This window comes from Erythrolamprus reginae, chromosome 4 (genome assembly GCF_031021105.1).
Source record: "Erythrolamprus reginae isolate rEryReg1 chromosome 4, rEryReg1.hap1, whole genome shotgun sequence".
NCBI classification, from domain to species: domain Eukaryota; kingdom Metazoa; phylum Chordata; class Lepidosauria; order Squamata; family Dipsadidae; genus Erythrolamprus; species Erythrolamprus reginae.
In genome coordinates, this window is record NC_091953.1 from 81350091 (window position 1) to 81376191 (window position 26101).

Below are 26101 nucleotides of genomic sequence, written 5' to 3' on the forward strand. Positions count from 1 at the left end.
TGTGGTACTTAGGAATCTCTTTTCAACAGTATGCATATATGTATATATGTGATTACCTGCATGTGTCTGTATTTGTATGTGTGCACAGGTGTGTGTGTGTGTGTAACAAATATGTGTTCTTCTTCTTCAATTAATTTTCCAGAGTGAAGTTGGGCAAACTCTCAGACTTTCTGACCACTTCATTCTATACAAACCTAAGCTTCTTGGATCCTGATTGTGACAGCAAACTGTTTGATGATGACAGTGAAGGCTACTCTAGCCCTGAAAGTGGCTATGAATTAGAAGATTATACAGACTTCTGTGATAAGGGTAATGCTGTCTTTTCATTTTATTTGAGCAGTATACAGGGTGCGTTCCAAAAGTAATGCAATTATTTCTTTTAAAGTAATTTATTGAACAGATTTACACAACCACTTAAAATTCTTCAAAGTACTGTCCTTGGGCCTCTACCCATTTTTCCAGCGACTCTCCCATGACCGGTACATACCCTGGAAGGCATCTTCGGGGACCTCTCGCAAGGTCTTCGTCACGGCTGATTGGATCTCTTCTATGGACGAAAAACGCACCTTGCTACAACACGCTACGAATCTGCAAGTTCCTGGCCAAACACCAGGTGCCAACACTGCCCCCCCCCCCCCCCGAGTCCTGATGTCAGCCCAGCAGACTTCTTTTTGATCGCTCAGATTAAGGCAGCCCTGAAAGGAACCCATTTTTCGTCCATAGAAGAGATCCAATCAGCCGTGACGAAGACCTTGCAAGAGGTCCCCAAAGACGCCTTCCAGGGCATGTACCGGTCATGGCAGAGTTGCTGGAAAAAATGTGTAGAGGCTCAATGACAATACTTTTAAGAATTTTAAGTGTTTGTGCAAATCTGTTCAATAAATTACTTTTTTTAAAAAATTGCATTACTTTTGGAACGCACCCTGTATAGACCATTTTTTCATACTTATGACTGTTGCAGCAACCCTGTGACCATGTGATCAAAATTTGGATACTTGGTGACTAATCAAAATTTATGATGATTGTACTATCATAATGGTAATAGGGACACTTGATTACTTTTTGTGACTTTCTGACATTTGATTAACTTTTGGTCATTTGATTCCTTTTTGTGACTTTTTGACAAGCAAAGTCAATGGGAAAGCCAGATTCACTTAACAACTGTGCTACTAACTTAACAATTGCTGTGATTCACGTAACAACTGTAATACTTAACACAGTGATTCTTAACCTTTTTTGAGCCGCGGCACATTTTTTACATTTACAAAACCCTGGGGCACATTGAGTGGGGCGGGGGGGGGGGGGGCTAAAAAAAGTTTGGACAAAAAAATTCTCTCTCTTCCTCCCTTTCGCTCTATTTCTCTCTCCCACTTTATCTCCCTTCCTTCCTCTTTCTTTCTCTCTCTCCATCCCTCTTTCTTTCTCTTCCTTCCTTCCTCTCTTTTTTGCTCTCTTTCTCTCTCCCTCCCTACCTCCCTCTATGTCTTTCTCTCTCTCCTTCCCTCCCTCTCTTTCTCTCTTTCTTTCTCTCCCTTTCTCTCTCTTGCTTTCTTTCTCTTGTTCTCTTTCTCTCTCTCTTGTTCTCTTTCTCTCTCTCTCGCTCTTTCTCACTTTTTCTCTCTCTCCCTTGCTTTCTTTCTCTCTCTGAGCTTTGCGGCACACCTGACCATGTCTCACAGCACACTAGTGTGCCACGGCACACTGGTTGAAAAACACTGACTTAACAAATGTCTTGCTTAGCAATAGAAAATTTGGGTTAAATTTTGATTGTAAGTCAAAGACTACCTGTATCGGGGTGGGTTTGTGGGCACGTGCACAGTATTTAAAAAAAAACATGGTGGCACCTATGGCACCACTGGGAGAAGCAGCTTGGGGGTGTGGCAGGCCTGGGTACCTGCCGGTTCTAGCAACTCAAGCTGCCAAGTTACTACTACTATAGAACCAGTCTGAACCAGGAAGAACCCACCTCTCACCTGTGACAAATTGTAAAATTGGATGGAGGCATAAATGCTTTACTTCAAACAGCTTTTCTTTGAATGTTTCTTGACAGAAAGCCAGGATGAACTGGACCAGTACATAAACAGCATGTTGCAGAGTACTGCTCTGAAATGCTACTTGCCTCCGCTCAGAAAAGGCACAGGGTCATCCTACGTGTTCAGTGCTGCTCATTCTACTAGAGAAATACTATCAATCATGGCCAAGGCTAAGGGACTGGATGTTCCAAGTAAGTTTTTACAACACTTTAAATCTATTCTATTTAACAGATGGAATTCCTGTAAATGCTGACATCTTGCTACTGCAAAAATCTGTCATCTCACATGAAAAATGCTTATTTTAGTAAGATCGGAGCACATTTTACAAAAAAAGAAGATTTATTTTCTATCTGTATAGTTAATAGAACACACATTATCATGGTACATACTTATTGGGAAATTTGCCCAGTTGGTCACAAATTGTTAATAAGAATCCAATAGACAGAAATAAGAATCCAACATAGGGTGAATTCTCTATTCACTGAAGAAGAATACAGATTGTGAATCATGTTATTTTAAATAACAATATAGATAGTCCTCAACTTACAACCACAATTGAGTGTAATATTTCTGTTGTTAAGTGAGATATTTTTAAAGTGAATTTTGCCCCATTTTACAACTTTTCGTGCCTCAGATGTTAAGTGAATTTCTGGGGCTGATAAGTTAAATTCAGTCTGTTGGCAAAAAAGAGCAAGGTACCTTCTTTCACACATGGTGGTTGTGCCCTGGAGTGAAAAAAATACTGGGGAAAAATACATAGTTGACTACAAAAAACAGTAGGGCTAACAGTAGAATTTACCCCAAAACTCTTTTTATTAGGAGTATTCAAAAGGCAATGTGACAAAAACATTAAGTATTTCATCTTGCACATTACAACTGCTGCTAGGATTGCATATGCACAATGTTGGAGAAACCTTAGAATTATCAAGAGCTTGATAATTAAAAGAAATATTTGAATGTGTAGAAATGAACAAATTAACTATAGAACTTAAATGACAAAAAGATTCAGACTATTATGTAATATGGGGAAATGGTATGATTGGATCAATGATAGAAAGATGAAGAGAAGATGTGGGAAGAGGATGTAGAATTGGAAAATATTGTAAGGTAATATAAGCTATATAAACTGTATAAATATATGCACCAAGACAAATTCCTTGTGTGTCCAATCATACTTGGCCAATAAAAATTCTATTCTATAAAAACAATGTTAAAAAAAGGCTGTAGATCTGCTTTAAAAACTACTGTGACATGTAAAATGTGAAAATTTAATAAAGACTAAAAAAAAGAAATAATGTGGACATATGTAAAATTTTATATATTTAGTAGTTAACATTTTGGCTATTATTAAATATGGTGATACGGGAATATTCTCATGTTTGCTGGATTTGAACACAAGAGTTAGCATTTTTTTTCTCTAGGCAGAAGAATGCTGATAATAATAATCTAAATAGACATTACAGTTATGTATAACCAAACTTTGATTCATCTAGTCTTTCCTTTTTATGAAAATCTACTTTAAAAATGACAATATATTCTCCTCTTTCAATAATACAAACTATTCCATAGCAAGCCAGCTTTTCCAGTATTTGGAGTTTGTTTAAACTAATTTGCTTATATCGTGTAACTGATCCTCAGTATCATTTATATTTTGAATTTCAGAAACATTCAGATTTGTATAGTAGCAGCTCTGTAAAGTGGCTTTACATTGTTTTTCCCCCCAGATGTTTCAATGTCCTTGCCTACAAAGGTTTTAAACACTCACCGGAAATCTCTGAACCTAGTTGACTCCCCTCATCCACAAGTAGACCAAGTAAGCAGTTCTATTATTTCCTTTTAGAAAATATTGTACGTACTAGTTATATAAATTACTATAATTCATTTATCAAAGTCAAAGATGCACAATTAGAACAGAGATAGAGTTTTACACAGCAGTTATAAGTTAAAATTTAATGGCTTTAAGAAAGGAAAGGATGGGAAAATGTCTGTTTGATAAACTATGTTCTGATTATATCTTCTTTCTCTGGCTTGACCCAGATGTGGGACCTAACCATATAAAATAGTATAATTTATGATTTATAAGAGATTTTATCTTTAAAAACAAAATGAAACAAAACACCAAGTCATAGTTGGTGTGACTTGAGGATTTTTAAATAGAGAAAGCTATTAGATATCTGAGCATTATAGGAATGCTTCTATATATTTCGTTAAACCAATTTTGTGATATACAATGACTATAAAGGCTGTTGTTGTTGTTATTTTCATTAAACATGAAACTCAATTAACTGAACATTTAAAGATGTGTCATAAATATCATTGACTGGGGCTAATAGTTGATACGGGTTGCTGCTAGCATCCTAGATATCAACTAAGTATAATCTATTATTGTTGTTGTTGTTGTTGTTGTTGTTATTTTGAATAAATTGCTATTTTATTTGGAAAATTAAGGTAAACTACAAACTCTAAAAAAATGTTTCGTTCTATGTTTTGATTAATAGGAATCTAAGACTGCTCTTCATTTACCCAAAGATGCTCATGGTGATTTGGATTGTGAGAAATTAATTGGGCAGTTAACAGAATGCCCTACTTTACATGACCAGGCTGATATATTATATATCTTATATTTAATAAAGTAAGTTGTTTTTATGTTCCATAGGAAGTTCTTTATTATTTATTTTCAAAAATGATTTTCCAGAAAACTAAATATTCAACTGTACTAATTTTTATGTGAGGTTGCCACTTGTTTCTATCCTGCTTGAAATTCTAACCTTGAAATTCCTATTAGTATTGGTTATTTTACTTCCAGCTAACAATGTCCTTGACCTATGACCAATTGCCTTACAAGTTACAATGGACTTATTCAGAGCTACTGCTTACAATCTGTTTTTAGAGTTACAATGGCTGCATAATCAAATGTTGGGTGCTTGGCAACCAGCTCACTTTACTTCCATTTCCAGTAACCTGCAATCACATGACCATGATTTGCAATGTTTTTATATTTACTTCCTGTTTTCAATTTAAAAAATTCCCCTTAGCAAAAACAACCTCATAAAAAACTGTCGGAATTTTGAATCCAGACTTACAATACAATAAATTATGACTGTAATTCCAGGGTCAATTGTAGCATAATTTGAGGACTACCTGTGCCCAGTAATGGGCAGCCAACATTTTTACTGCCACACTGTGGGTTAGGGTTATCTTGTGGGCGTGGCTTAATTGTCATGTGACTGGATAGGAGTGGCTTGCCAGCCATGTGACCAGATGGGAATGGCTTTAACAATCATCATTGTTCAAATGAACTGTTAAGTCCTTGACTTACAACCTTATCAATGTCACTCACTGGGATGACAATTTGCTTCATATTTCAAGCGCTGTCTTTCCTGGGTCGCCCCCCCCACCTCAGGCTGGATAGCTAAGCGAACTAGTGCTGCCAGAAGCATAAATGCTGCCAGCGCTGCTTCCATTCACACCTCCTGCGTGCACCTCACACGGGAGGTGGCTGCGTGAGGCTGGAGGGGAGCAGGGTAGGAGAGAGGGAAGCTCGTCCAAGGCCAGGAAAGAGGAAAGAGGAAAAAAGCAAGGAGCGCAGATGCAGCAGCAGCAGGGGGAAAAAGGAGAGCCGAGCCGAGACCAGTAATCTAGGAAGTGACAGCTGCTGATCAGCTGGAGCCGCACACGCATCTTCATTTCTGCCAGTGGAACTGTGTTCCACCCTGTCCTGTCTGCTACCCACCCCTGCCTGTGCCAATAAACATGTCTGATACATCATCTGGTTTTCATTAGTGGAACAGCTATTTCTTTTTAGAAATTATGCTGTAAGTTCTGCCTCTCCTCTCTGTTCAGGAAAGCACAAACTCTTGAAACTTCACTACAGTATTTCAAAAGGAAACTTTTACTGAAAAGAAAGTGATTGCAAGACAAAAGCAAAGCAGGATCTAAGTGAATTGTTTTAAATTGAGGACTACCTGTACAAAAGAATATTATTTGAATAACACAGCAACAACCAGTAATGTCTGTCTCTCCCTCTCCCCACTCTCCCTCTCTCTCTCCCTCCCTCCCTCTGTCTCTCTCTTCTCTCGATTAGCATCCATTTTCCTAAAACTAATTGAGTCAATAAATAAGGACTATCTGTAGTTCTGTTACTTTCTTTGAATTTTTTAGTTCTTAAATCTAGAATTGCTTTTGGGGGCTTTCAAAAGAAGCGTGGGAATGAAAAAATACTGATTAATTTCTAATTTTATACAGGTTTTCATGTATATATTTCATTAAAAGTTATAGCTTTGAGAGTTGAAATTCAGACTGGAACCTTTACTTATTTCTGGCAATTTAGTCAGGATTGATATACGTTCAGCCCATGGCAGACATGTTCAGCCTGTGGCCCATGGACCGCATGTGGGCCTGGATTCAGCCTCACAAGATCATAAACTTTTAACATTATTATGTGATTTATATACCTTAACCACATTATATATTTTATATGTGACCCAAAACAATTCCTTTTCACTCAATGTGACCACACAAACCAAAATGTTGGACCCCCATGACTTACAATATCCCACTTTCTTTTTAAAAAAATAAATAAGGACATATAATCATCATGATACTTTTTGTTTTATAAGAGGTCTTGACTGGGAAACACAGCTCTATGGCCAGACTGGAGTCACAGTTCAGTGCCTCCTCAATGAACTGTACAGCAAAGCAGGTGTAAACCAAGAATGGGGGCTCATCCGCTATATTTCTGGCATATTAAAAAAGAAAGTGGAAGTCCTGGCTGAGGTATGGATCAAACAAATTGTTTCCATTTCAGTTTCTCTCAACCTTGAAAAGCATTTTTTTTAAAAAAGATTACATGCACTCAAGTCTGAAGAGTATCCCTGTTCAAATGGCCAGAAGTAGTTATTTTCTTTGGGTTTTCTCTGAAACACTTGTCCCTGGATAAAAATAGCTGTTATTCTCCTGGCCTTCCAGAAACCTATGAAACCTGATTATTCTAGAAGGCATGTGCAATTTAAGTACCATAGAGCTTGTAGTGTCAGAAATATTACTATCTTTATAGCATTTACCATAATTATATGTTACGTTGTTGTTATATTTCTGTATGATTTTGTAATTTTACATTGGCTGCAAGTGATTCTTTTGTACACCACTAGTGGTTTATAAATTCATAACCATTATATTTATTCACTCATCTGGATATTAGTATACAGCCGTACCCATTAAGCCAGAGAAATAATATCAGCACTGTTAATACAAGATTTATGTTGTATGACATAAGCTCTGTGCAGGCTGCCTATGAATTCAAATAACTTTCTTAAAATAGCATACTAAGCTGCCTTTTAGATCATTCCGGATGTAAGCTAAAGTATGTTTGAACACTGATTTTCCAGATACAATATCATCTGAGAAGCTCATATTAGTAGAGCGGGTTCTATAATGCTTGCTTCTCACTTGCAGGGGAACAGGTAAGCATGTTCCTCTGCATTCTTCTCCAGTAGTTATAATTGCATAATGGACAAAAACCCTGTATTTGGTTGCTGCCTTTGTTGGACCTCCCTACAAAACATTGAAAGATAATCTTATTGTATTTTTCTATATCAGATTCAGATATAGATGAATGGATTTGGTCTTCCCATTGACATTAGTGATAATAGAATAACTAAATCAATTTTTCAAAATTTAAGTGTAATGCAGTTGCTACTTATTTAATAACTTGAACTTTCTTCTTTGTTTTGTTGTGTGTAAGGCCTGTACAGATCTTTTATCCCACCAGAAGCAACTTACAGTGGGCCTCCCACCAGAGCCTCGTGAAAAAACAATTACAGCGTATGTAAACCTCTATCTTAAACCAGTGTATTATTTTTCATACTTCTCAATAGCTTCATAATAAGATTTTTAGAAAGTATTTTTAGTACTGGTAGTAAAAATATTAATTGGGAAACATGAGTCATGTCTGAGATCATATGGGATCTTAGCCAGTTTGTTAAAATATGTAATGACAAAACTAATCAGCTTTTCATTAGCAACAGCACTGTTGTAGCTTGATCATCAATGAAAAACTTCAATGAATGGAATCAATTTCCTCCCAATTATATGTAACTGAGTACAAAATAAATTATAGAAGGGGAGGATTTTTTTCCAATATATTTTACAGTTTAAAATTTATTAAGCTGTCCTGGTAATCAAGAACAATTATGAATTCACAACAAGTGAGTCATTTGGTAGAGATAGGGAAAGATTCTCATTCTGCAAATTTACTTTTCTCCAATCTTAGACTCCATAAAGACAGGCTTTCTTGTACAAGTCATTTAGAGCAAAAGTTCACCAATCGTTTGGAACCCAGGGACAACTAAATTCATAATTTTAAATCCCACAGACAGTGATGGGTTACCAAAATTTTTACTACCACACTGTGAGTGTGGCTTATGCATTTTGTTTCAACATCTTTCAGTGTAAATTGGGTGCTCTGGGGTGGAGCTCCATTTTCGTTACCCCACTGCGTCCCCCCCCTGTTCGGGCAGTAGCCCACCCCTGATTATCTACTATATAAAGTGTATGTACACACACGTACGCACAGCTCTTCTAAAATTATATACATTCAACCTCATTTACTGTGATAGGAAAAACATACCCCGAGCCCAGAAGGTAAAAAAAGAAAAAAAAATCAATATTTTGCTACCAGTACTGTGTATGTGACAGTACCCATAGGGCCCATCACTGCCCATGGACCACTAATATGATCTGCCTAATGACTGAATGGGTGGGCATGGCTAGGTGGTCATGTGACTGGGTGGGCGTGGCCAACTCAATGTCACTCATGTCATGGGGTGCCTCACCAGCCTCTACTCGCCCCTCCCCTCCCAGTCACTCCTCTCCTGCCCATCCAGGCTCCTTAGGGCACCAACAGGAAGCAGTTGTTGGAGCTAAGCAGCCACCATGAGCATATAGTTGACTTCATGGACAGAAGTGAATATTACTCTGATCCCAAAAGAAAATATAGATCAAACGTTAATTCAAAACTACAAAACAATATCTTTGTTCAATTCATCTTCCAAAATATTTATGACAATAATGGCTGAAAGATTTAAAAGATATTTAAGTAATTTTATACCAGTTGAGCAAAATGTTTTCCTGCCTAAAAGACAAATAAGAAACAATATAAGGACAATATTAGATGTATTTGAGTATTATGAAATTCATAATGAAAAACAAGTGGCATTAATATTCGTAGATGCTCAAAAAGCTTTTGACAATGTGAATTGGGATTTTAGATTGAAACAGATAAATTATATGGAATTTGGTGACAATTTTATAAATGTGTTCAAAGCAATATATACTGAGCAAGAGGCAAGAGTTAAAATAACTCTAAAATAACTGAGGCTAGAGCTTCAATGGGCTGAGGTGGTCAGCCAGTTCTAGACCATAATGCAGTCCCACTGGAACAAGGCCCTCCAGCCCTTTGCCACCAGATGCACTTTCCTCCACCCTTCACCCAAAGTCCCATACCAGGAAGCTAAGCAGACCACAAGTCAGAATTTCTCCCCCCTCTGACGTGCACATAAAGACCCTGAAGGAGGATACTCTCTGCAGCAATACAAACGTTCATTGCCTGTATCTGGCCTAGAGGCCGCAGTTTGAGGATCCCTGATTTAGTGCAATATAAAAAAATGCAAATAATTTTTCTGTGGACCAACCAAAATTTTCCCAGAGACCATCTGTGGTCCATGGACCACCAGTTGGTGACCGCTGATTTAGAGGACAAAAAAGATTACAACCAAGCAACACGGCCTGCCCTCCTAGTTTTCTAATACAAATTACAGTCTGATAATTTGGAAGAATAAATTATAAGGCTAAGCTACTGAAAAGACCTTGAAAAATAGCCATAGATTCACTGACAGATTTTTGCTTATGCTTTTAATTAAATTCAATTTCTGTAGACCTTTACCCCCTGAAAAGCTGACCAAACTAATATATGAAGCCAGTGGCCAGGATATCAGCATTGCAGTCCTTACACAGGTAATTAAAAAAAACTTGCTAATCTTTTAAAGAGATTATTTTATTATTGCCATTGTGTACTGTTTGTGATCGAGATCTCTAAAATCAATTATTCTCTTCCCCAACCCTGGCAGGAAATTATAGTGTACCTGGCCATGTATGTCCGGTCACAACCTAGTCTCTTTGCAGAAATGCTAAGACTTCGCATTGGGCTCATTATTCAAGTGATGGCAACTGAACTTGCTCGCAGCTTGAATTGTTCGGGTAAGGTTACTTTCTCTTTCTTATTACTCTGATATAAATGAGGGGATTCTGAGTATGTTTCAGAGGTGAGAAGGTGGATGGCAATAGCAGATCTGCATATAATGTATAGTGAAAAGGAGTAAAAGATAACGGAGGAAATAGATAAAGAACTTCCAGACAAGGCAGGAGAAAATTGTGGGTAAAGAGATGGGATTCAGCCAGTTTGGACCAGTTCAATCTAAATAATGGTTAAGATTTTGCAGAGTTTGGAGAACCAGCTAATCACACCATTCACTGGCCCTCTCCTCCTGCCCCTCCCCTCCCACTCCTTATCTCACCTTGTCCGCCTTGGACAATGCCTAGAGTCATGCCCACATGGTCCCCGCAGCCCAGCCTACTTGCCTGCCCTCCATGCGGTCCCCACAGTGCAGCCTGCTTACCTGCTTTCCTACACAGACCCTATAGCCAAGCCTGTTTGCCTGCCTGCCTTCCCATGTGGTCACCACACTCCAGTCTGCTTGCCTGCCTTACTCACAGGGAAGGGGGCTGCCACTACCTTCATTGTGGCATATAGAACAAGATGGAACTCCTCTTGCTGTTTCTTCTCTTCCTCCACCCATCCCCCGTAACTGGGCATGGCAGATCTTCCTTACCCTCACTTTGCTACTCGTCCCCTTTTTCAATGCAATTTGGGAGTGTGGTAAGTCGGGTGGAGGAGAAAGGATATTCCTGACTGGGCTGAAAATCTTCTTCCAGGCAGCTCTTGCTCTGCCTTTCAATGTCAGGCATTGAAGACAAGGTTTTTGTAGACAGAAGTGTTCTCCCCACCCACCACTGCTCAGATGCCTTCACTTTTCCCAAATTCCCCAAGCATTTCTTTGTCTACCTGATTTCCAGCTCCATCGCGTTTCTCTCTGTCATGTGCAGGGAAACAAACATTTGTGGGAATAAAAAAAAAGTTCAATAAATCAATTCCAACTTCTCATAAAAAGTAAAGATCTCGTGAAGTTGTAATTGGTTGAGTGAATTACTTTTAGTCCCACAAACTTTTCTTTCCCTGCACACGATGGCAAGAAATGTGATGGAGCTGGAAATCAGGTAGTCAAAGAAATGCTTGGGAGAAGTGTGGACATCTGCGGGGGGAGGGGGAAGCTCTGTGGTGCAGTGCTGAAATGGCGAAATGTATGCTGCTAGTTGCTTGGCAATTTATCTCCTCCACCAGTGTTTATGGAAACTGACTTGCCACAAAGCAAAACATCATCCCTCAGAAAAATCATTTTTAAAATTTATATTCCATCATTATTTTTATAAGTACAGTGATACCTTGCCTTACGAACTTAATTGGTTCTGGGACGAGGTTCATAAGGTGAAAAGTTCGTAAGACGAAACATTGTTTCCCATAGGAATCAATGTAAAAGCAAATAATGCATTCAAACCCATTAGGAAAATCCAAACTTTAAGCTTAAAACTAAAGCGGCAGGTGGACAAAGTGAAGGCTAATGGAGTGGAGACGGACAGTGAGGAGAAACGAGGAATGGAGGTCCTAAGGAAGGCTAATGCAGCCCCAAATCTCTCCCAAAATTGCCCCTCCAAGAGCTTCCTATCTTGCCCAAAATTCCTCCAAAAATTGCCACTCCTAAAGCTTCCTATCTTGCCCAAAATTCCTCCAAAAATCGCCACTTCAAAAGGGTAGAGAACCAGCTGTTAAAATTATTTGAATCCTACCACTGTATAAAGATGAGTAGTAAGCATGTTAAGAAAGTAATACACTCATAGGTAATAGGTCCTTTTTATTTTTGTAAACTAACATTGTTAATTGACAAGATATTTTTGGGATCCCTCGATACTGCCTGTTGTTGCCTTGTGAGCACATGATCCAATGGTGATAACACAGAGAATCAATTTCCCTGGTTAATTTTCTCTATTCCTTCTTCAAAAAATATAATTTCAAGAAAGTTATACAATCTGATGTTTCTATTGCTTGGTTTATATTTGCCTTTATAGTGGTTCTATCATGACTGGAGGAGGAATTCTGGGTTTTTGAAGTGCGCTAATCTTAAAGCTGTCAAGTTTGAAGACACCTGAATTAGGGATTAAGGGTGCAAGGGTATTCCAATTTGACAAGTTTAAGTCTTGTGGACTTCAACTCCCATTCCTGAACTAGCCTGACTGGAGGAGGAATTCTGGAAGTTGAAGTCCACAAGTCTTAAAGCTGTCAAGTTTGAAGTTTGTAAAAAGTGTACATGGTTGTAAAAACTGGTTTTTTATTAAATAATGTATTACTACACTATTTGGTTCAGAATACTTTGTTCCTTGTTTTCCACCTCTAAAATCTAGGTGCATTTTATACTCCGAAAAATATGGTGGTTTTCATTGGTCATATGTGGATGACACCATGTGGCCCAAATTCCATTTTCAGAAGCAATCCAAGAAAAGCTTCAGTACAGAAAATATTTTTATTATATAGCTAAATAAAAGGATGAGCTCTAAGTGTAAAAGTCTTATCTCTTTTGAGATAAGAGTTTGAGTCAAGGGAGGGGGAAGATTAGTACTTTGCCTCATGGGCATAAGATGATATTTTTGATGATGGATAGGAAAATGGTGAAAAAATCGTTAAAATTGCCCTAGCTATTTATTTTTATATAATTCTTATTTATTTTTATTATAATGCTTTACATAATAAAGGATAGACAGCATGTTCATCATACCTTTACTAAGCTGAGCAATAACAACTTTATCCCTGTAAAATTAATTATCTTGATGATATGTTTTCATTCAGTTTACTTGGCCTTGAAATTTAGGGTCTTATTTTTCCCCCCTATAGGTGAAGAGGCCTCTGAGAGTTTAATGAATCTGAGTCCCTTTGATATGAAAAATCTCCTTCATCATATTCTCAGTGGAAAAGAATTTGGAGTCGAAAGGAGCAGTAATATATGCACATACTCGCACAGAGACATGCACACACACACATACACAGCATTCTTGTTTTCTTATTTTTTTAAAAACCTGTTGTGCATTTAAACAGTTTTTTAGTACCTTTCTTTCCTCTCCATCCTTAGTGCGTCCTCTTGATTCTTCTACATCCAGCCCTGCTATATCTATCCATGAAGTGGACCACACTGGAGCAACAAAAACTGAAAGAAGTGGCATTACGAGACTGAAAAGTGAGATGAAACAGGTGAACACGTTTCCTCTTTGCTTAGCTTTAAGCAATAACAGTAGCGCTTAGACTTATATACCATTTCAAAGTCCTGTACAGCCCTCTCTAAGCGGTTTACAGAGTTGGCATATTGCCCCCAACAATCTGAGTGCTCATTTTAGCCATCTTGGAAGGATAGAAGGCTGAGTCAACCTTAAGCTGGTCAGAGTCGAAACTCCAGGGCTTTTGGCAGCATTAGCGTTTTTGGCTTTTAGAGAGCCCTTGGGGGAATGGGGGAGGGCGTTTTTACCCTCCCTGGCTCCAGGGAAGTCTTTGGAGCCTGGGGAGGGAGAAACATGAGCCTACTGGACCCACCAGAAGGTTGGGAAACAGGCCATTTCCAGCCTCCAGAGAGCCTTTCGGGGTGGGGGGGGAAAGCTGTTTTTGCCCTCCCCAGGCATTGAATTACGGGTGTGGACACTCGTTCATGTGCGATAGTGCACGCCCACACTCTTTCAACACCTGAGGAAAAAAAGGTTCACCATCACTGCCTTAGGGTGACCACAATCAAAGGTGGGTTCCTCCTGGTTTGGACCAGTTTGTCCAAACTGGTAACAACCCTCTGGTGACATCATGATAATGTCACAGAACTGGCTCTGTTGGTGCTGGTCCATGAACGCCGCCATCTTTTGGGGAGATTTTTTTTTGGGGGGGGGGATTTTTTTGTTGCGCAGAAGATGAGTTTCCAGCACTGTGCATGTGTCACCATCTTGTTTTGGGGGGGAGGGGGTTTGGAATTTTGGGGGGAATTTTTGGCATTGTGTCCCAACTAAGCTGCCTCCTCCTGCCTACAGCTAATTCACAGTCACGCTAGCCCCCCCCCCATGCCCAGAGCTTTCTGCGGGGGCCCCACCATCCCCACCAGGCTCGCAACCTTATCTTCCTCCCATCACTGATGGCAGAGGAAAAGGCATGCCAGCACCCACAAGGAACAGGCACTTGGAGCAGTTTTGGAGCTTGTTATTGAGGAGGACTGCTGAGTTTTCAAGCCTGGGCTATTGCAATAGCTTTTCACTCCAAGCAGCCCAGGCTTGAAAACATATGGCTGAGCCGAGGAGGACCGAGGAGTGGTCCTTCTCCTTAACAAACTCCAAAACTGCTCCAATCATTGGTTCCTTGTGGGTGCTGAAAGTACCAGTCTTCAACCTGACTGTTTCTCTGTGCCTGGCTTTGGGATGAGTTCTCAAAGTGCTGTGCTGTGAAAGACTCTTTCCCAGCAACAGAATGGGGAAGAGAAAACAGATTGCCAGCGAACACATGGTGGGCTCCATCGTGTGCTCTCCAGGTCAATGGCTGCTGCTTCTTCCCCCTGCTGCTTTTGCCTGGGAGAGACTCTTTCGCAGTACAGCACTTTGTGTAAGTCCCATCCGGAAAACCTGCATTTTCCCAGGGCCCAGAGGGCCACCCCACCCTCCCACTCCGCCGGTTGTTGCCTGGAACTCTTGTTTAACTGCTGCCGCCCCCCCAGCCACCGCCTGAACTTCCCTTTCATGTTTCCCCCAGCCGCCTGACCTGCAAGAGAAGCACACGGGAGATTGCAGCACCGGAGCTCTTCTCATGTGTTTCTCTAGCTGCCTGACCCACAAGAGAAGCACATGGGAAATCCTAGGTGCAGTTTAATCATGAGCAACATTAGCTTGAAGAGGCAGGGAGAAAGACTAATGGCGGGGCAGTTGTGACCTCACCTCAAGCCATGATGCTCAGCTTTGGAAGATGTGGAATGGGGCTTAGCATGCCTTAGGCATTGACTTGGGTGGCTTTGGGCCAACTCAAAAAAAGAGGAGAAGGAGGCAAGGGCAGATGGCGGCGTTCTGAGCCCTATAGTAGCAGCTGTGTCTCCACTAAGGGCCATCCTGTGGAATGATCGGGCTCTGCCAGTTGGCCTTAGGGTCCCTGGAGAGAATATCAAGCAATTTCTCCTTCTCTGGATATTAGCCAAAGGGAAGTAGTAAAATTAGTTTTTATTCCTTTGCTGAATATGCTGTTCCCTTCACACGAGATCACACAGCAGCCAAGAGGGAGAAGGGTGTGTGTATTTCTGTCTGCTCCTGTTTTTGTGTGGCACTCTCCTCAATGATAGTGGCTGCGGCTGCCCCTTCTCACTCTCCCTCCTCATGCAGTCTGCTCTCTGCCCTGGGAAGGCATACTCCTCTGCAGAGCACAGCGGAAAAAGTGCCCCTAACATTTTTCTGCACTGGTACAACTGGCTGCTTTTTGAGATTCCAACTCCTTTGTGGGCAGCTTAGTGCCAGCTGAGGAAGGAGGGGAATGGGGAGGAGCAGCTGCCATAGCTGTCAGATGCAGAGAGGGAAAAGCTCTTCCTCTCCTGCGCAGCACAGCTGGCTAATCACCTCACTGCACAGTGGTGGCATGACAGGAGTCGCCACCTTCTCCACCGTTGTGATCCCGGTGCAGGAGGGTATCCCTTAGGGCAGGGGTGGGCAATTAATTTTGCCATAGGGCCGCATGAGAAATTGAGACGGTTTTAGAGGGCCAGACTAATATAATTAACTCAGTTCTACCCAATACTGTATATAGTATACAAATGCTATCTTTTCATAAACAAACAGTATGTTAAACAATGCAAAGATTTACAATACAATGAAAATATGGAGGATCTAATTACATCATTATTTAATGATGAGATGATGAACTGCAACAGTTAACCTTGGCTAATTCTTCCGATGGGAGTCCCGATTCTCTGCCCGAGTGTCAGAAGAACAGAGCACTAGTAGCTGCTGCAGGGGACAGGGGAGGAATCACGTGGTATCGGTGTACCACTCCTGTACTGCTCACAGTTAGGGGATTTTTTTTCAGCACTGACCACTCTAAAGACCCAGACCCTGGCCTGACCTAAACACCCAGACCCACTCTACAGACCCCTAATTGTTTGCTTTATGGCAACATGGTGCACCACAGTCACTGCGCTGGAGTGTTTGCGTGGTTTCTGTGGTCGGCTGCTCTTGGTAGGAAGTCAGGGTCCGCTCCAGTGCAAGATGAAAGAGCTCACCACATCTGCCAGGACTCCTCTGGTTCCTGCTTTCCTCATGATTCATCAGGAAAGCAGGAACCAGAGGAGTCCCGGCAGATGCGGTGAGCTCTTTCATCCTTGCACTGGAGCGGACCCCAACCTCCACAGACCGATCACAGATAGCGAGCAGGCTGGTCACAGACAGCGGGCGGGCCAGATATGGTCCGTGGGCCGCTCCTTGCCCAGGTCTGCCCTAGGGTGTATGCCTGCACACACAAAATAGATGAGAGAGAGAAAAGGGAAGAGAAATGAGAGAGAGAAAGAGGGAGAAAGAGATAAGAGAGGGAGAAAGATGAGAAAGAGATAAGAGAGGGAGAAAGATGAGAAAGAGGGGGAGGAAGAAAAAGAGAGAGATGAAAGAGATGGGTGAGAGGAGATAAGAGAGATGAGAGAGATAGGGAGAAAGAAAGAGAAAGACAGAGAGATACCTGTTTAAAAGAAAATAGAAAAATGGCTCTTTGAGTGTTTAAGGCTGCAGACTCCTGGGTTAGACAAACATCATGGTTATTAAGTGAACCTTGTGGTCATTAAGTGAACACTGGTAGTTACACAAGTCCATTTCCCCCTATGGAAACCAGAAGGGATTGTTGGGAACTGGCAAAAAACATAGAAAACCTCAGTCATTTGACTGTGTGGGATGTTGTAACTGGTCATAAATATGTGTGTGTGCGAGTACGCACGTGTGTGTGTGTATGGCTGTCAAAACTCCAAAAACGGGTCAAGTAGCTCTGAGGAGGTAAGTCATAAATTTGAACACTTAAGCAATTGCCTATTAAGGAAGGACCACATGTATTTAGTTTGCCTTAAGGGTTCAGAGCAATATGGAATCTAGTTTCCTTTAATCCTTGGTGGGATTGCAAAAAGTCCAGATACAGGAATCCTCGTGGGGGGGACTAGGATTGTGACCATCTAGCCATGTCCACCCAGTCAAATGAGCCACCCTGAGTCCTGTGGGATTGGGCGACATATAAGTTGAATTAATAAAATAATAATAATTAATAAATGACCAGCAAGCCATGCCCACCATCACATGACCAGCAAGCCACACCCAGAAAATAAAACACACCCATAGAATCTGTGGGGGGGAAATAACCCACCCCTGGTCACAACCCAGTAGTAACTTTGAGCACTGCTTAATTTTTGTATATACACTGCTTAAAAAAAAATATAAAGGGAACACTTAAACAACACAATATAACTCCAAGTAAATCAAACTTCTATGAAATCAAACTGCCCAACTAGGAAGCAACACTGATTGACAATTAATTTCACATGCTGTTATACACATTCAACTTTGTACAGAACAAAGTATTCAATGAGAATATTTCATTCATTCAGATCTAGGATGTGTTATTTGAGTGTTCCCTTTATTTTTTTGAGCAGTATATTTTTCCTGGGCTCCCAGAATTGTATATTTGTTTTGGCACCTACCACCACTATACCAATATTGTCATAGGTCTTTATTTTTTATATATGTTTTAATTTATTATTATATCACATTTTTATTATTTTTATAAATAACTGAAGGGGGTGACATACCTCATGCTCTTTCCTCTTCCTATTTCCCCAACAACAATATTTCCCCAACCACGTGTGTAGTGAGTTTGTCTGAGAGGTAGTGACTACCCAAGAGTCACCCAGCCAGCTTTCAGCAGTTTCCTGGTTTCTAGGCTGATATCTTAACCACTAGACCAAATTTATTTACTCAAAGACTTGTGAAATGGATGCGAAAAAATTGAAATAAGGCAATGATACTATACCAATGCCAATGTTGATCATAGTCTCTTCAGACTGATGGGCTTTCTGGAGCATTGCTTAATATTGCATGACTGACTGAAAAAGGGAAATTTGTCATTTACCATTATTTTACAATTGTAAAGAAGAGTGCTTGTGATATATATCTGAAATGATACTGGTAACTTGCAGGTTGTACTCATTGTACTGCCCATATTCATAATTCTAGACTATTTATTACTGTTACCATTATTAATATAATTATTGACAATGTTTCCCCCTTTTTCTAGAGACATAAGAGACTAAGTAGTAATGAACAGGTAAAATGAACCATCATCTATCTATGCACAAGAAGCTGTTAAAACTGCATGCTTTTCTGTGGTATCTCTCAGCTGCATTTGCAAATTCACACAATAAAATATCAAAATAAAAATTAACAAAATTACTAATACATATTTATGAAGCTCATGTGTGATATGAAGCTTTTTTGGCTTGCTCTGATTATGTGGGCTCCATGCTGTTTTCAGAGTCACTAATTCAAGGCTGTTTTCTTGAATCTCTAATATTTTTGTAATTTGTTACTGTAGCTTAGCCGCACCATCATGCTATAGTAGCAATTTTCTCAGTGCCATTTCACTACATTTACACATTTAAACATGTAAAGGGAAAAGATGACTAGAAATAGGTGTATGATTTAGGGCCAATTAACAAGCCAGGATTATCAAGAATTCCTGTTGTCTTTTGACTCTATGAGAAGTAGACATTCAGCCACATGGAGCTCTTGGAGGCTATGTTTGCTACATACTTTTATTACTTCTTTCCTGGCTTGATTGATAGGGGAAATAAATACAACTTAACACCTTTTTTACACTGTTTATTATTATCTCAATTATAGGCATAACTCCCCTCCCGTTCAAGGGAATAAAGAAAATTGTCTTTGGGGTTTTCTCGCCCAATAGTATTATCTACACCAGTGTTTCCCAACCTTGGCAACTTGAAGATATTGGGACTTCAACTCCCAGAATTCTTCAATTATGGGAGTTGAAGTCCAAATATCTTAAAGTTGCCAAGGTTGGGAAACACTGATCTACACTGACAGATTTCAAACAAAGTCTATCCAATCCTACCCAGAGAACTTCAAGAATTGAATTTGATATTTCTTGGCATATTCTGCCTTTGAAGTAAAGGTAGTCCTCGACTTATGATCACAACTTAGCCAAAATTTCTGTTGATAAGCAGCATAGTTAAGTGAGTTTTGCTCCATTTTACAACCCTTCTTGTCACAGTAGTTAAGTGAACCACTGCAGCTGTTAAGTTAGTAACATGGTTGAATCTGGCTTCCCCAGTGATTTTTCTTGTCAGAAAATTGAAAAAGTGATCACATGGCAGAAAGTCTTAAAAGGTGATCGCATGACCCCATGACTATGCAACCATCATAAATATGAAAATATGCCAAGCATCCAGATTTTGATTACATAACCATGGGGATGCTGCTACAATCATAAGCGTGAAAAACAGTCATAAGTAACTTTTTTTCAGTGATGTTATAATTTTTTTTATAACTAAACAATTTTTTCCTACATCCAAATCCAATTGTTTAGATATGATTTATCCCAGTCTAATTGTGATTTTTGAATTGATTAGGAAGCAGTCTTAACCTAGAATTATTTTTCCTGTAACACTATTACTAAATGCTTAAGTAATGCTTTTTTAAAAAAAAAAAAATCAAAATATATTTGCCCAAGTTATATTCCACTTCTCTGCAATGTGTATATATTAACTGAATAATTTTCCATTACAAATCCTCCATTACATGTGGTATTGTCCTCTGAAAAACAGGGAAGCAAGCTACTTAATTTACATTTCATGGCTTCTCTTACATTACAGTATTTAATATATATGCTTGCTTCTATTTTTTACTCTGTCCTCTGTTGCATTTTAATGCAGGCAGCATTATCCTCAAACACTGTTACAGCTTCAATTACTATTATGTTTAAATGAGAAAAATTCATACAGAGCAATAAATTTTGCCTCTGCCAGAGAAATGGCTACAGTTGCTGGTTTTTTGGACTTCCAACCAATTAAAGTTCCTCCAAACAATACCACAATTCCAGAATTGGACTTTCTGATTTTTACACCATTGGCATAATCACTGTCAATATAACATTTTAATTTCAATTCTTCAGAGACCTGTATTTGAAGATCCAAGTTCCCAGTTCCCTTCAAATAGCCGAGAATCTTTTTTATACCCATACAATTGTGTTGATGCAGCAGTAAAGCGACTCAAGCTATGTCTGATCTGGACCACTGTGACAGATATAACAAACTCCCTATTACAGACTGATATATTTCTTGATCAAAGTCTTCACTTTAGTTCTTATCCAAATTGTTGTGAAAATCTGTGTTCATAGGTGTTGGAACCGAATTAAAACCATTCATATTGTATCTCTCCAGCAGTTGTTCAATTTTCCTCCTGTGACTGATAATATAACCACCTTTCTCAATTTTTTGTATCTCGAGATAGTTTTTTATTTCTCCCAAATCAATTTTTTTTCTCTAATTGATTAGCAAATTCCTTTTTCTATGACAGATCTTTTGCAGTGAAACAGCAATCAGTCACAAATGCTAATACAGTAATTGACAATCCCCTTCTTGTAACTCTTCAATATACTGTATGTGCAAACTCTTGAACCCAATGCAAATATCTAAATAATATTTCAATTTCTGGCGAACTGCTTCAGCCCATAGTTGGCCTTATTCAATTTATATATAGTGTTAGACTTTTTGTTTTCATACCCTTGTGCTTGAACCATGCAAATGTCTTCCTCTAATTCTGCATTAAGAAATGCTGTGGTTATATCAAAATGCCAAATTTTATGGCTGTGCCACTGCTCATGCTAGTACCAACTTTATGCTTTCACTCTTAATAGTTGGTGTGAAAAACCTTGTATCACTAATCTTGTTTTATATTATACCTCATTGTTGGTTAGTACTTTCTTTTTGTACACCCAGTTACATCCTAGAGCTTTGCAACCCTGTGCCAAGACCTTGTGCCAACCTTGTGTTCATAGATTTGAACACTTTATGTTCAGCCATGGATTTAGTTTCTTTGTCCATGGTTTCTTTCCACTTTACTTGTTCAATTTTGGTTAGTGCCAATACTTCCTGAAAGTTTCTTGGCTCATACCACACATTACACACCTTAACTTTACTAGCAGGTGTCAGGTGGAATCCCCTTGTTCCATTGCTCTGACCTACATGGCATTGATTGCTCTTGTCTCTGAGCCCTTTCTTGCTTCATATCTGAGTCATCATCTTCTCTTGTTCTTTGTCAGTTTCTCCTCCCTGAATGCTGACACCATCACTGTGAGTTACTGTCACTAAGTACATCATTCCAAAGATTTGCATCAATTCTGTTGATGAATGGAGCTCATACTTACCTATTCACAGCCCTTCTAATGCCAAAACAGACTATGAGACAATTGCTGCCTTTGCCAGAATGATATTAAAAAGGTGCAACATTTGTATTGTGATACTGCTTTCATCTCCCATTTCACACTTGCAGATATCAATGCTTTGTGGCAAATTGGTGGTTTGTTAATATATTTGTGTCCTGGCCTTTTTCCAAAAATCAGAAATAGTATTTTAGATTTGTAGTCAACTTGTATAATAGTTCAATAAAGCTTAACTTCCCAATACTACGATTTGGTTTCATAGACCTTCTCAAATCCCTCTCTAGGAATCTAGTATTTTCATTCTGCACTTAGCCATGAAGCAATGAGAAAACCCAAAACTAGAGTTAAAATATGGGGAAATGAATTCCTCTCTGTGGTTCTGTGAATTCAAAATCCATGAAAAAGATGCCCTGAATTGGTATTTGCAGAGAAAGAAGAGAAAGCAGCTTCTCAGAAATGATTTACCTTTTTTGTACCATTGCACTCCTAGAAGATTCATAGGATTTACGACATGGATAAAACATGTGCATAAATGAATTTTATTTAACCCTTGCATTTTTAGCAAAAGCATCCATTAACTTCAATTTTTGCAATAACCTGGTCTTTGACATTACATTTGCATGTATCTTCTTGGTTTATGGTATACGGCAAGATTTCGATCTTTATTGCAAATTTGCAATTTGCTTCAGATTTTAAAGCTTGTGGATTTCATTTATTATTCGGTACATCAATATTCTCAATCAGTAGTGTCAAACAGAATAGAATATATTTTCATTCAGACACAATGAAAATATTCAGTTTTCTCTAATACTACTGAAAATACAGTAATACAGACAATGGAAAAATGAATGTTTTGAGTTTTATCCTTTTTTAATGCATACTTATTTTATCCATGTTTTGTTGATTTTACCTATTGACTATTTTAATATGTTTTGTATTTCTGTTTTATAGTTCTTCTATGGGGGCCATTCCACATCCAGCAGCATGCACTCATCCAGGTCCATGGTAATTCATCATTCAGAAACTTAAAATCTCTCTTTCCCTTACTGTGGACAGGCATATAGCTATAATTAGCTGGCCTTAATTTCTATAATTTCTTATGTATTAAATATATTGTAATGTTTTTTTCTTCACAGTGAAAATCATAACAAATTATTAATTAGAAATTAAACTTTTATGATGTATTATATACATCATGTGATTGGAATTATATATATATATATATATATATATATATATATATATATATATATATATATATGTAGATTGTTGTGAGTTCGGGTTTTGCCCTGTGTAATATTTTGCATGTTTATGCGACGTTTCGGTGAAATCACATCCACCATCATCAGGCTGAAGTTTCCAAGCACGAAGCTTGGAAACTTCAGCCTGATGATGGTGGATGTGATTTCACCGAAACGTCGCATAAAGGTATGACGGTCTTGGTATATTCGGGTTTCTTCCCATGTAGGATTTGGAAATTTCTGGCGACGTTCCGACGAGGTTTCACTCATCATCTTCAGGCTGGTGTTTCTGTCCTTGTTCTAAGGCGAACACAGTGTTCGCCTTAGAACAAGGACAGAAACACCAGCCTGAAGATGATGAGTGAGACCTTGTCGAAATGTCGCCAGAAATTTCCAAATCCTACACGGGAAGAAACCCAAATATACCAAGACCGTCATATATATATATATATATATATATATATATATACAGTATATATATATATATATACAGTATATATATATATATATATATATATATATATATATATATATATATATATATATGTCACATGTTTAAGCTGAATTTGAAAATTAAGGGAGACTAGGATAGATCTATTTCGGCCTTATTTTGGCCTCATCAGCTAGCCATACCCACTGGGACTTGAACCTGCAACCTTTGCCTTGTAAGGCAGAGAATTATCCTCTAGGCTACAGTATCCAATCCCTTCAGCTCTGTACCAGGGAAGGGTTACATTTTTTGTGTCGAATCACCCTGGTATATTGAGGGAACATCACAGCTCCTTTTTTGCCTCTCGGTCCAACCCAGGGCCATTTCCAAGGCAGTTAATTTTATTGATAGCCGACAATTCTATCTGTATGTGTCACATGTTTAAGCTGAATTTGAATATATATATATATATATATATATATATATATATATATATATATATATATATATATACACACACACACACACACACACACACACATACAGGGAATATACATTTTACACACACCAAAAAAAAACCCCTACAAAAGGGACCAAATTGTATAAAGTAACTGTTTAAATTCCCTATTAATCTGCAAATTTTCTTTAATTAGTAATATTGGTTGTAATGCTATTAAATAAATGAATCCCAGAATATATAACCTAGATTTGTTTTATTAAAATGATTGTGACTCATAATTTGACATATAAACTATGCTTATAAAATTAAACACTAGAAAATGAGTTTCAATTAATTAAATAATATATATATATATTCAGATGATGAGTGGGGATAAACTGACATAATCTCTTTCCCCATACAAAGATGCAATTATTTAAATACTAAAATCAAATAATTAAAAACTATTATAATACCCAATGTCATGAGCACAAAGGCAATCTCAGGTCTAAAACCAAAATATGCATATAATTCATCCTTTTTAAATATGATTTAATACAACTATCATTACATTTCATGATGCCAAATTTCATAATGGTAATCCAGTGTACATGGTCAGTTTGGATCAATCTGAAATTTTACTGATATGGAAAAGACACATTATTTTTCTTTCCCAATTCCTTCCTTTCCATCAGAAAAGATATTTTATTGGAGTAGGCTTTCGCTTAGGTTGAAATATTGATTTCCAATAATTTATTAGTGGAAGAATTTTAGCATTATAGATACAAACATAAAGAATGTATTTGGGATTATAATTGCTTCTATGCTGGCCCTTCCACTGAACCATAGTGATTCTGTGTCAGACTGCTGTCCAGCTATTCCCTAGAAAAGACCGACCTTTGACTTCATAGGTTTTAGAGAAAAGATACTTTTTTACTAGAGATCCTGGGTGCAGCATGGATAAGTCAAGCTCTGAGGAAAACAGTGCGGAAATCATACATTGAAAGCAATTCCCAGTATCCAAAGCCCTCCCCCTTGGGAGAGCAGTCCAATCAGATCTTGTTCTGATGTTTTGGGAATTCAGTGCCTCAGATGCTGGTCTAAACTCCTTTCCCAAGATTGACACCCTTGAAACTCAGCAGATGGCTCGGTTTGGCACTTCTGGTTCCTATTAGTGTAACTCCCCAATTTCCCACAGCATTCTTTGACACCTCAGCAAACTTTCCCTCCCTTCCCCCCCAGTTATGACAGTTATACTAGCAAGATTTAAAGAAAGCAAAGATAAGCAGCTAACAACACACACACCCTTTGCAAAGGCAATAGCCCAAAAAAGAAAAGAGAGGAGAATTTGAAGTATTCATACGAGGTCTAACATTTTAGGGTTTGGGGGATATTTCCTGTGGAAAACATGAAGGGGTTTGTCAGCTCAAACATAGTGTCTGTCAACACAGCCTGGGAAGCAGAAAATATTTCTATGCAATCAAGTATTGGCACCTGCCCTTGTGTTTTTGAGAGTCCAAAATTTCTCTCACCTCAAAATGTTCTTCCCCTTCTATGAAAACATGAAGGAATGATGTGGGAAGAGGTGGCTGATGGGAGGGAGTTACTTCTGGCTTCAGCAAGCTACAATGAAATATGGGGTGAATTCTTTTCAGATTTTTGGACAATTGTATCATGAGTAGTGAATGATTTGATTAATTTGGAATAAACCAATGTACTTAGGGCCCAGTTTTTTGGATTGTTTGGTGCACTGTATATATTTTGTGAAGAAGTATACTCTGTTTCCAGCTTGAACATTCCTTTCATTTGGCATGTTTTCCCACTTCAAAATTCCTTTGGCTTGCCATTTGTAGGCTTCTCGTGCTTCCTCAAGCGCTTTGTTTGCTACTGGCTGTGGTTGTTGTATCTATTCTTGTAATGAGGGGTACTGGGATTTGTCAAAAGGTAGTTCTAAGATTGCTACACAGTCCTGACCTGAAGCTACCTTGAAGGAGGTAAACCCAGTGCTACTATGCACCGAATTATTATATGCCACTTTTGCAAACAGTAAAAGATCAGTCCAATTATCTTGTTGATAATATAGTCTTTGAGATGCAGTTCTGGTACTGAGTTGGCCTGTTTGTACCCAATATTCATTTGGGATGGTGGGAGGAGCTTAAGCCTTGGACATTCCCCATGAGTTTCAAAGATTTGTGCCAAAAGTATGAGGTGAATTGCATCTGTCTATCTGAGATAATTTGATCAGGAACCCCATGAAGTCTGTAAAGATTCTGCACAAATAGCTTAGTCAAAATACAGGCTTAT

The 26101-nt window shown here is 38.7% G+C and overlaps 1 protein-coding gene across 5 annotated transcripts in view; it reads left to right on the forward strand.

Annotated features, from left to right (window-relative positions):
* Window positions 1–26101, forward strand: part of PHKA2 (phosphorylase kinase regulatory subunit alpha 2) — a 105111-nt gene that overhangs the window by 44371 nt on the left and 34639 nt on the right. The window contains exons 19-31 of one of the 5 annotated variants that reach the window (XM_070750747.1): window positions 143–309; window positions 2051–2224; window positions 3758–3846; window positions 4532–4665; window positions 6653–6809; window positions 7777–7856; window positions 9968–10046; window positions 10160–10289; window positions 13093–13194; window positions 13328–13446; window positions 14971–15076; window positions 18523–18552; window positions 22639–22692. In XM_070750747.1, coding sequence (XP_070606848.1) covers window positions 143–309; window positions 2051–2224; window positions 3758–3846; window positions 4532–4665; window positions 6653–6809; window positions 7777–7856; window positions 9968–10046; window positions 10160–10289; window positions 13093–13194; window positions 13328–13446; window positions 14971–15076; window positions 18523–18530 — 1345 coding nt within the window. In that variant the 3' untranslated portion in view covers window positions 18531–18552; window positions 22639–22692. Of the gene's footprint in view, window positions 1–142; window positions 310–2050; window positions 2225–3757; window positions 3847–4531; window positions 4666–6652; window positions 6810–7776; window positions 7857–9967; window positions 10047–10159; window positions 10290–13092; window positions 13195–13327; window positions 13447–14970; window positions 15077–18522; window positions 18553–22638; window positions 22693–26101 lie in introns of those variants that run through there. The other 4 variants (XM_070750744.1, XM_070750748.1, XM_070750745.1 and 1 more) reach the window with 4 other exon arrangements.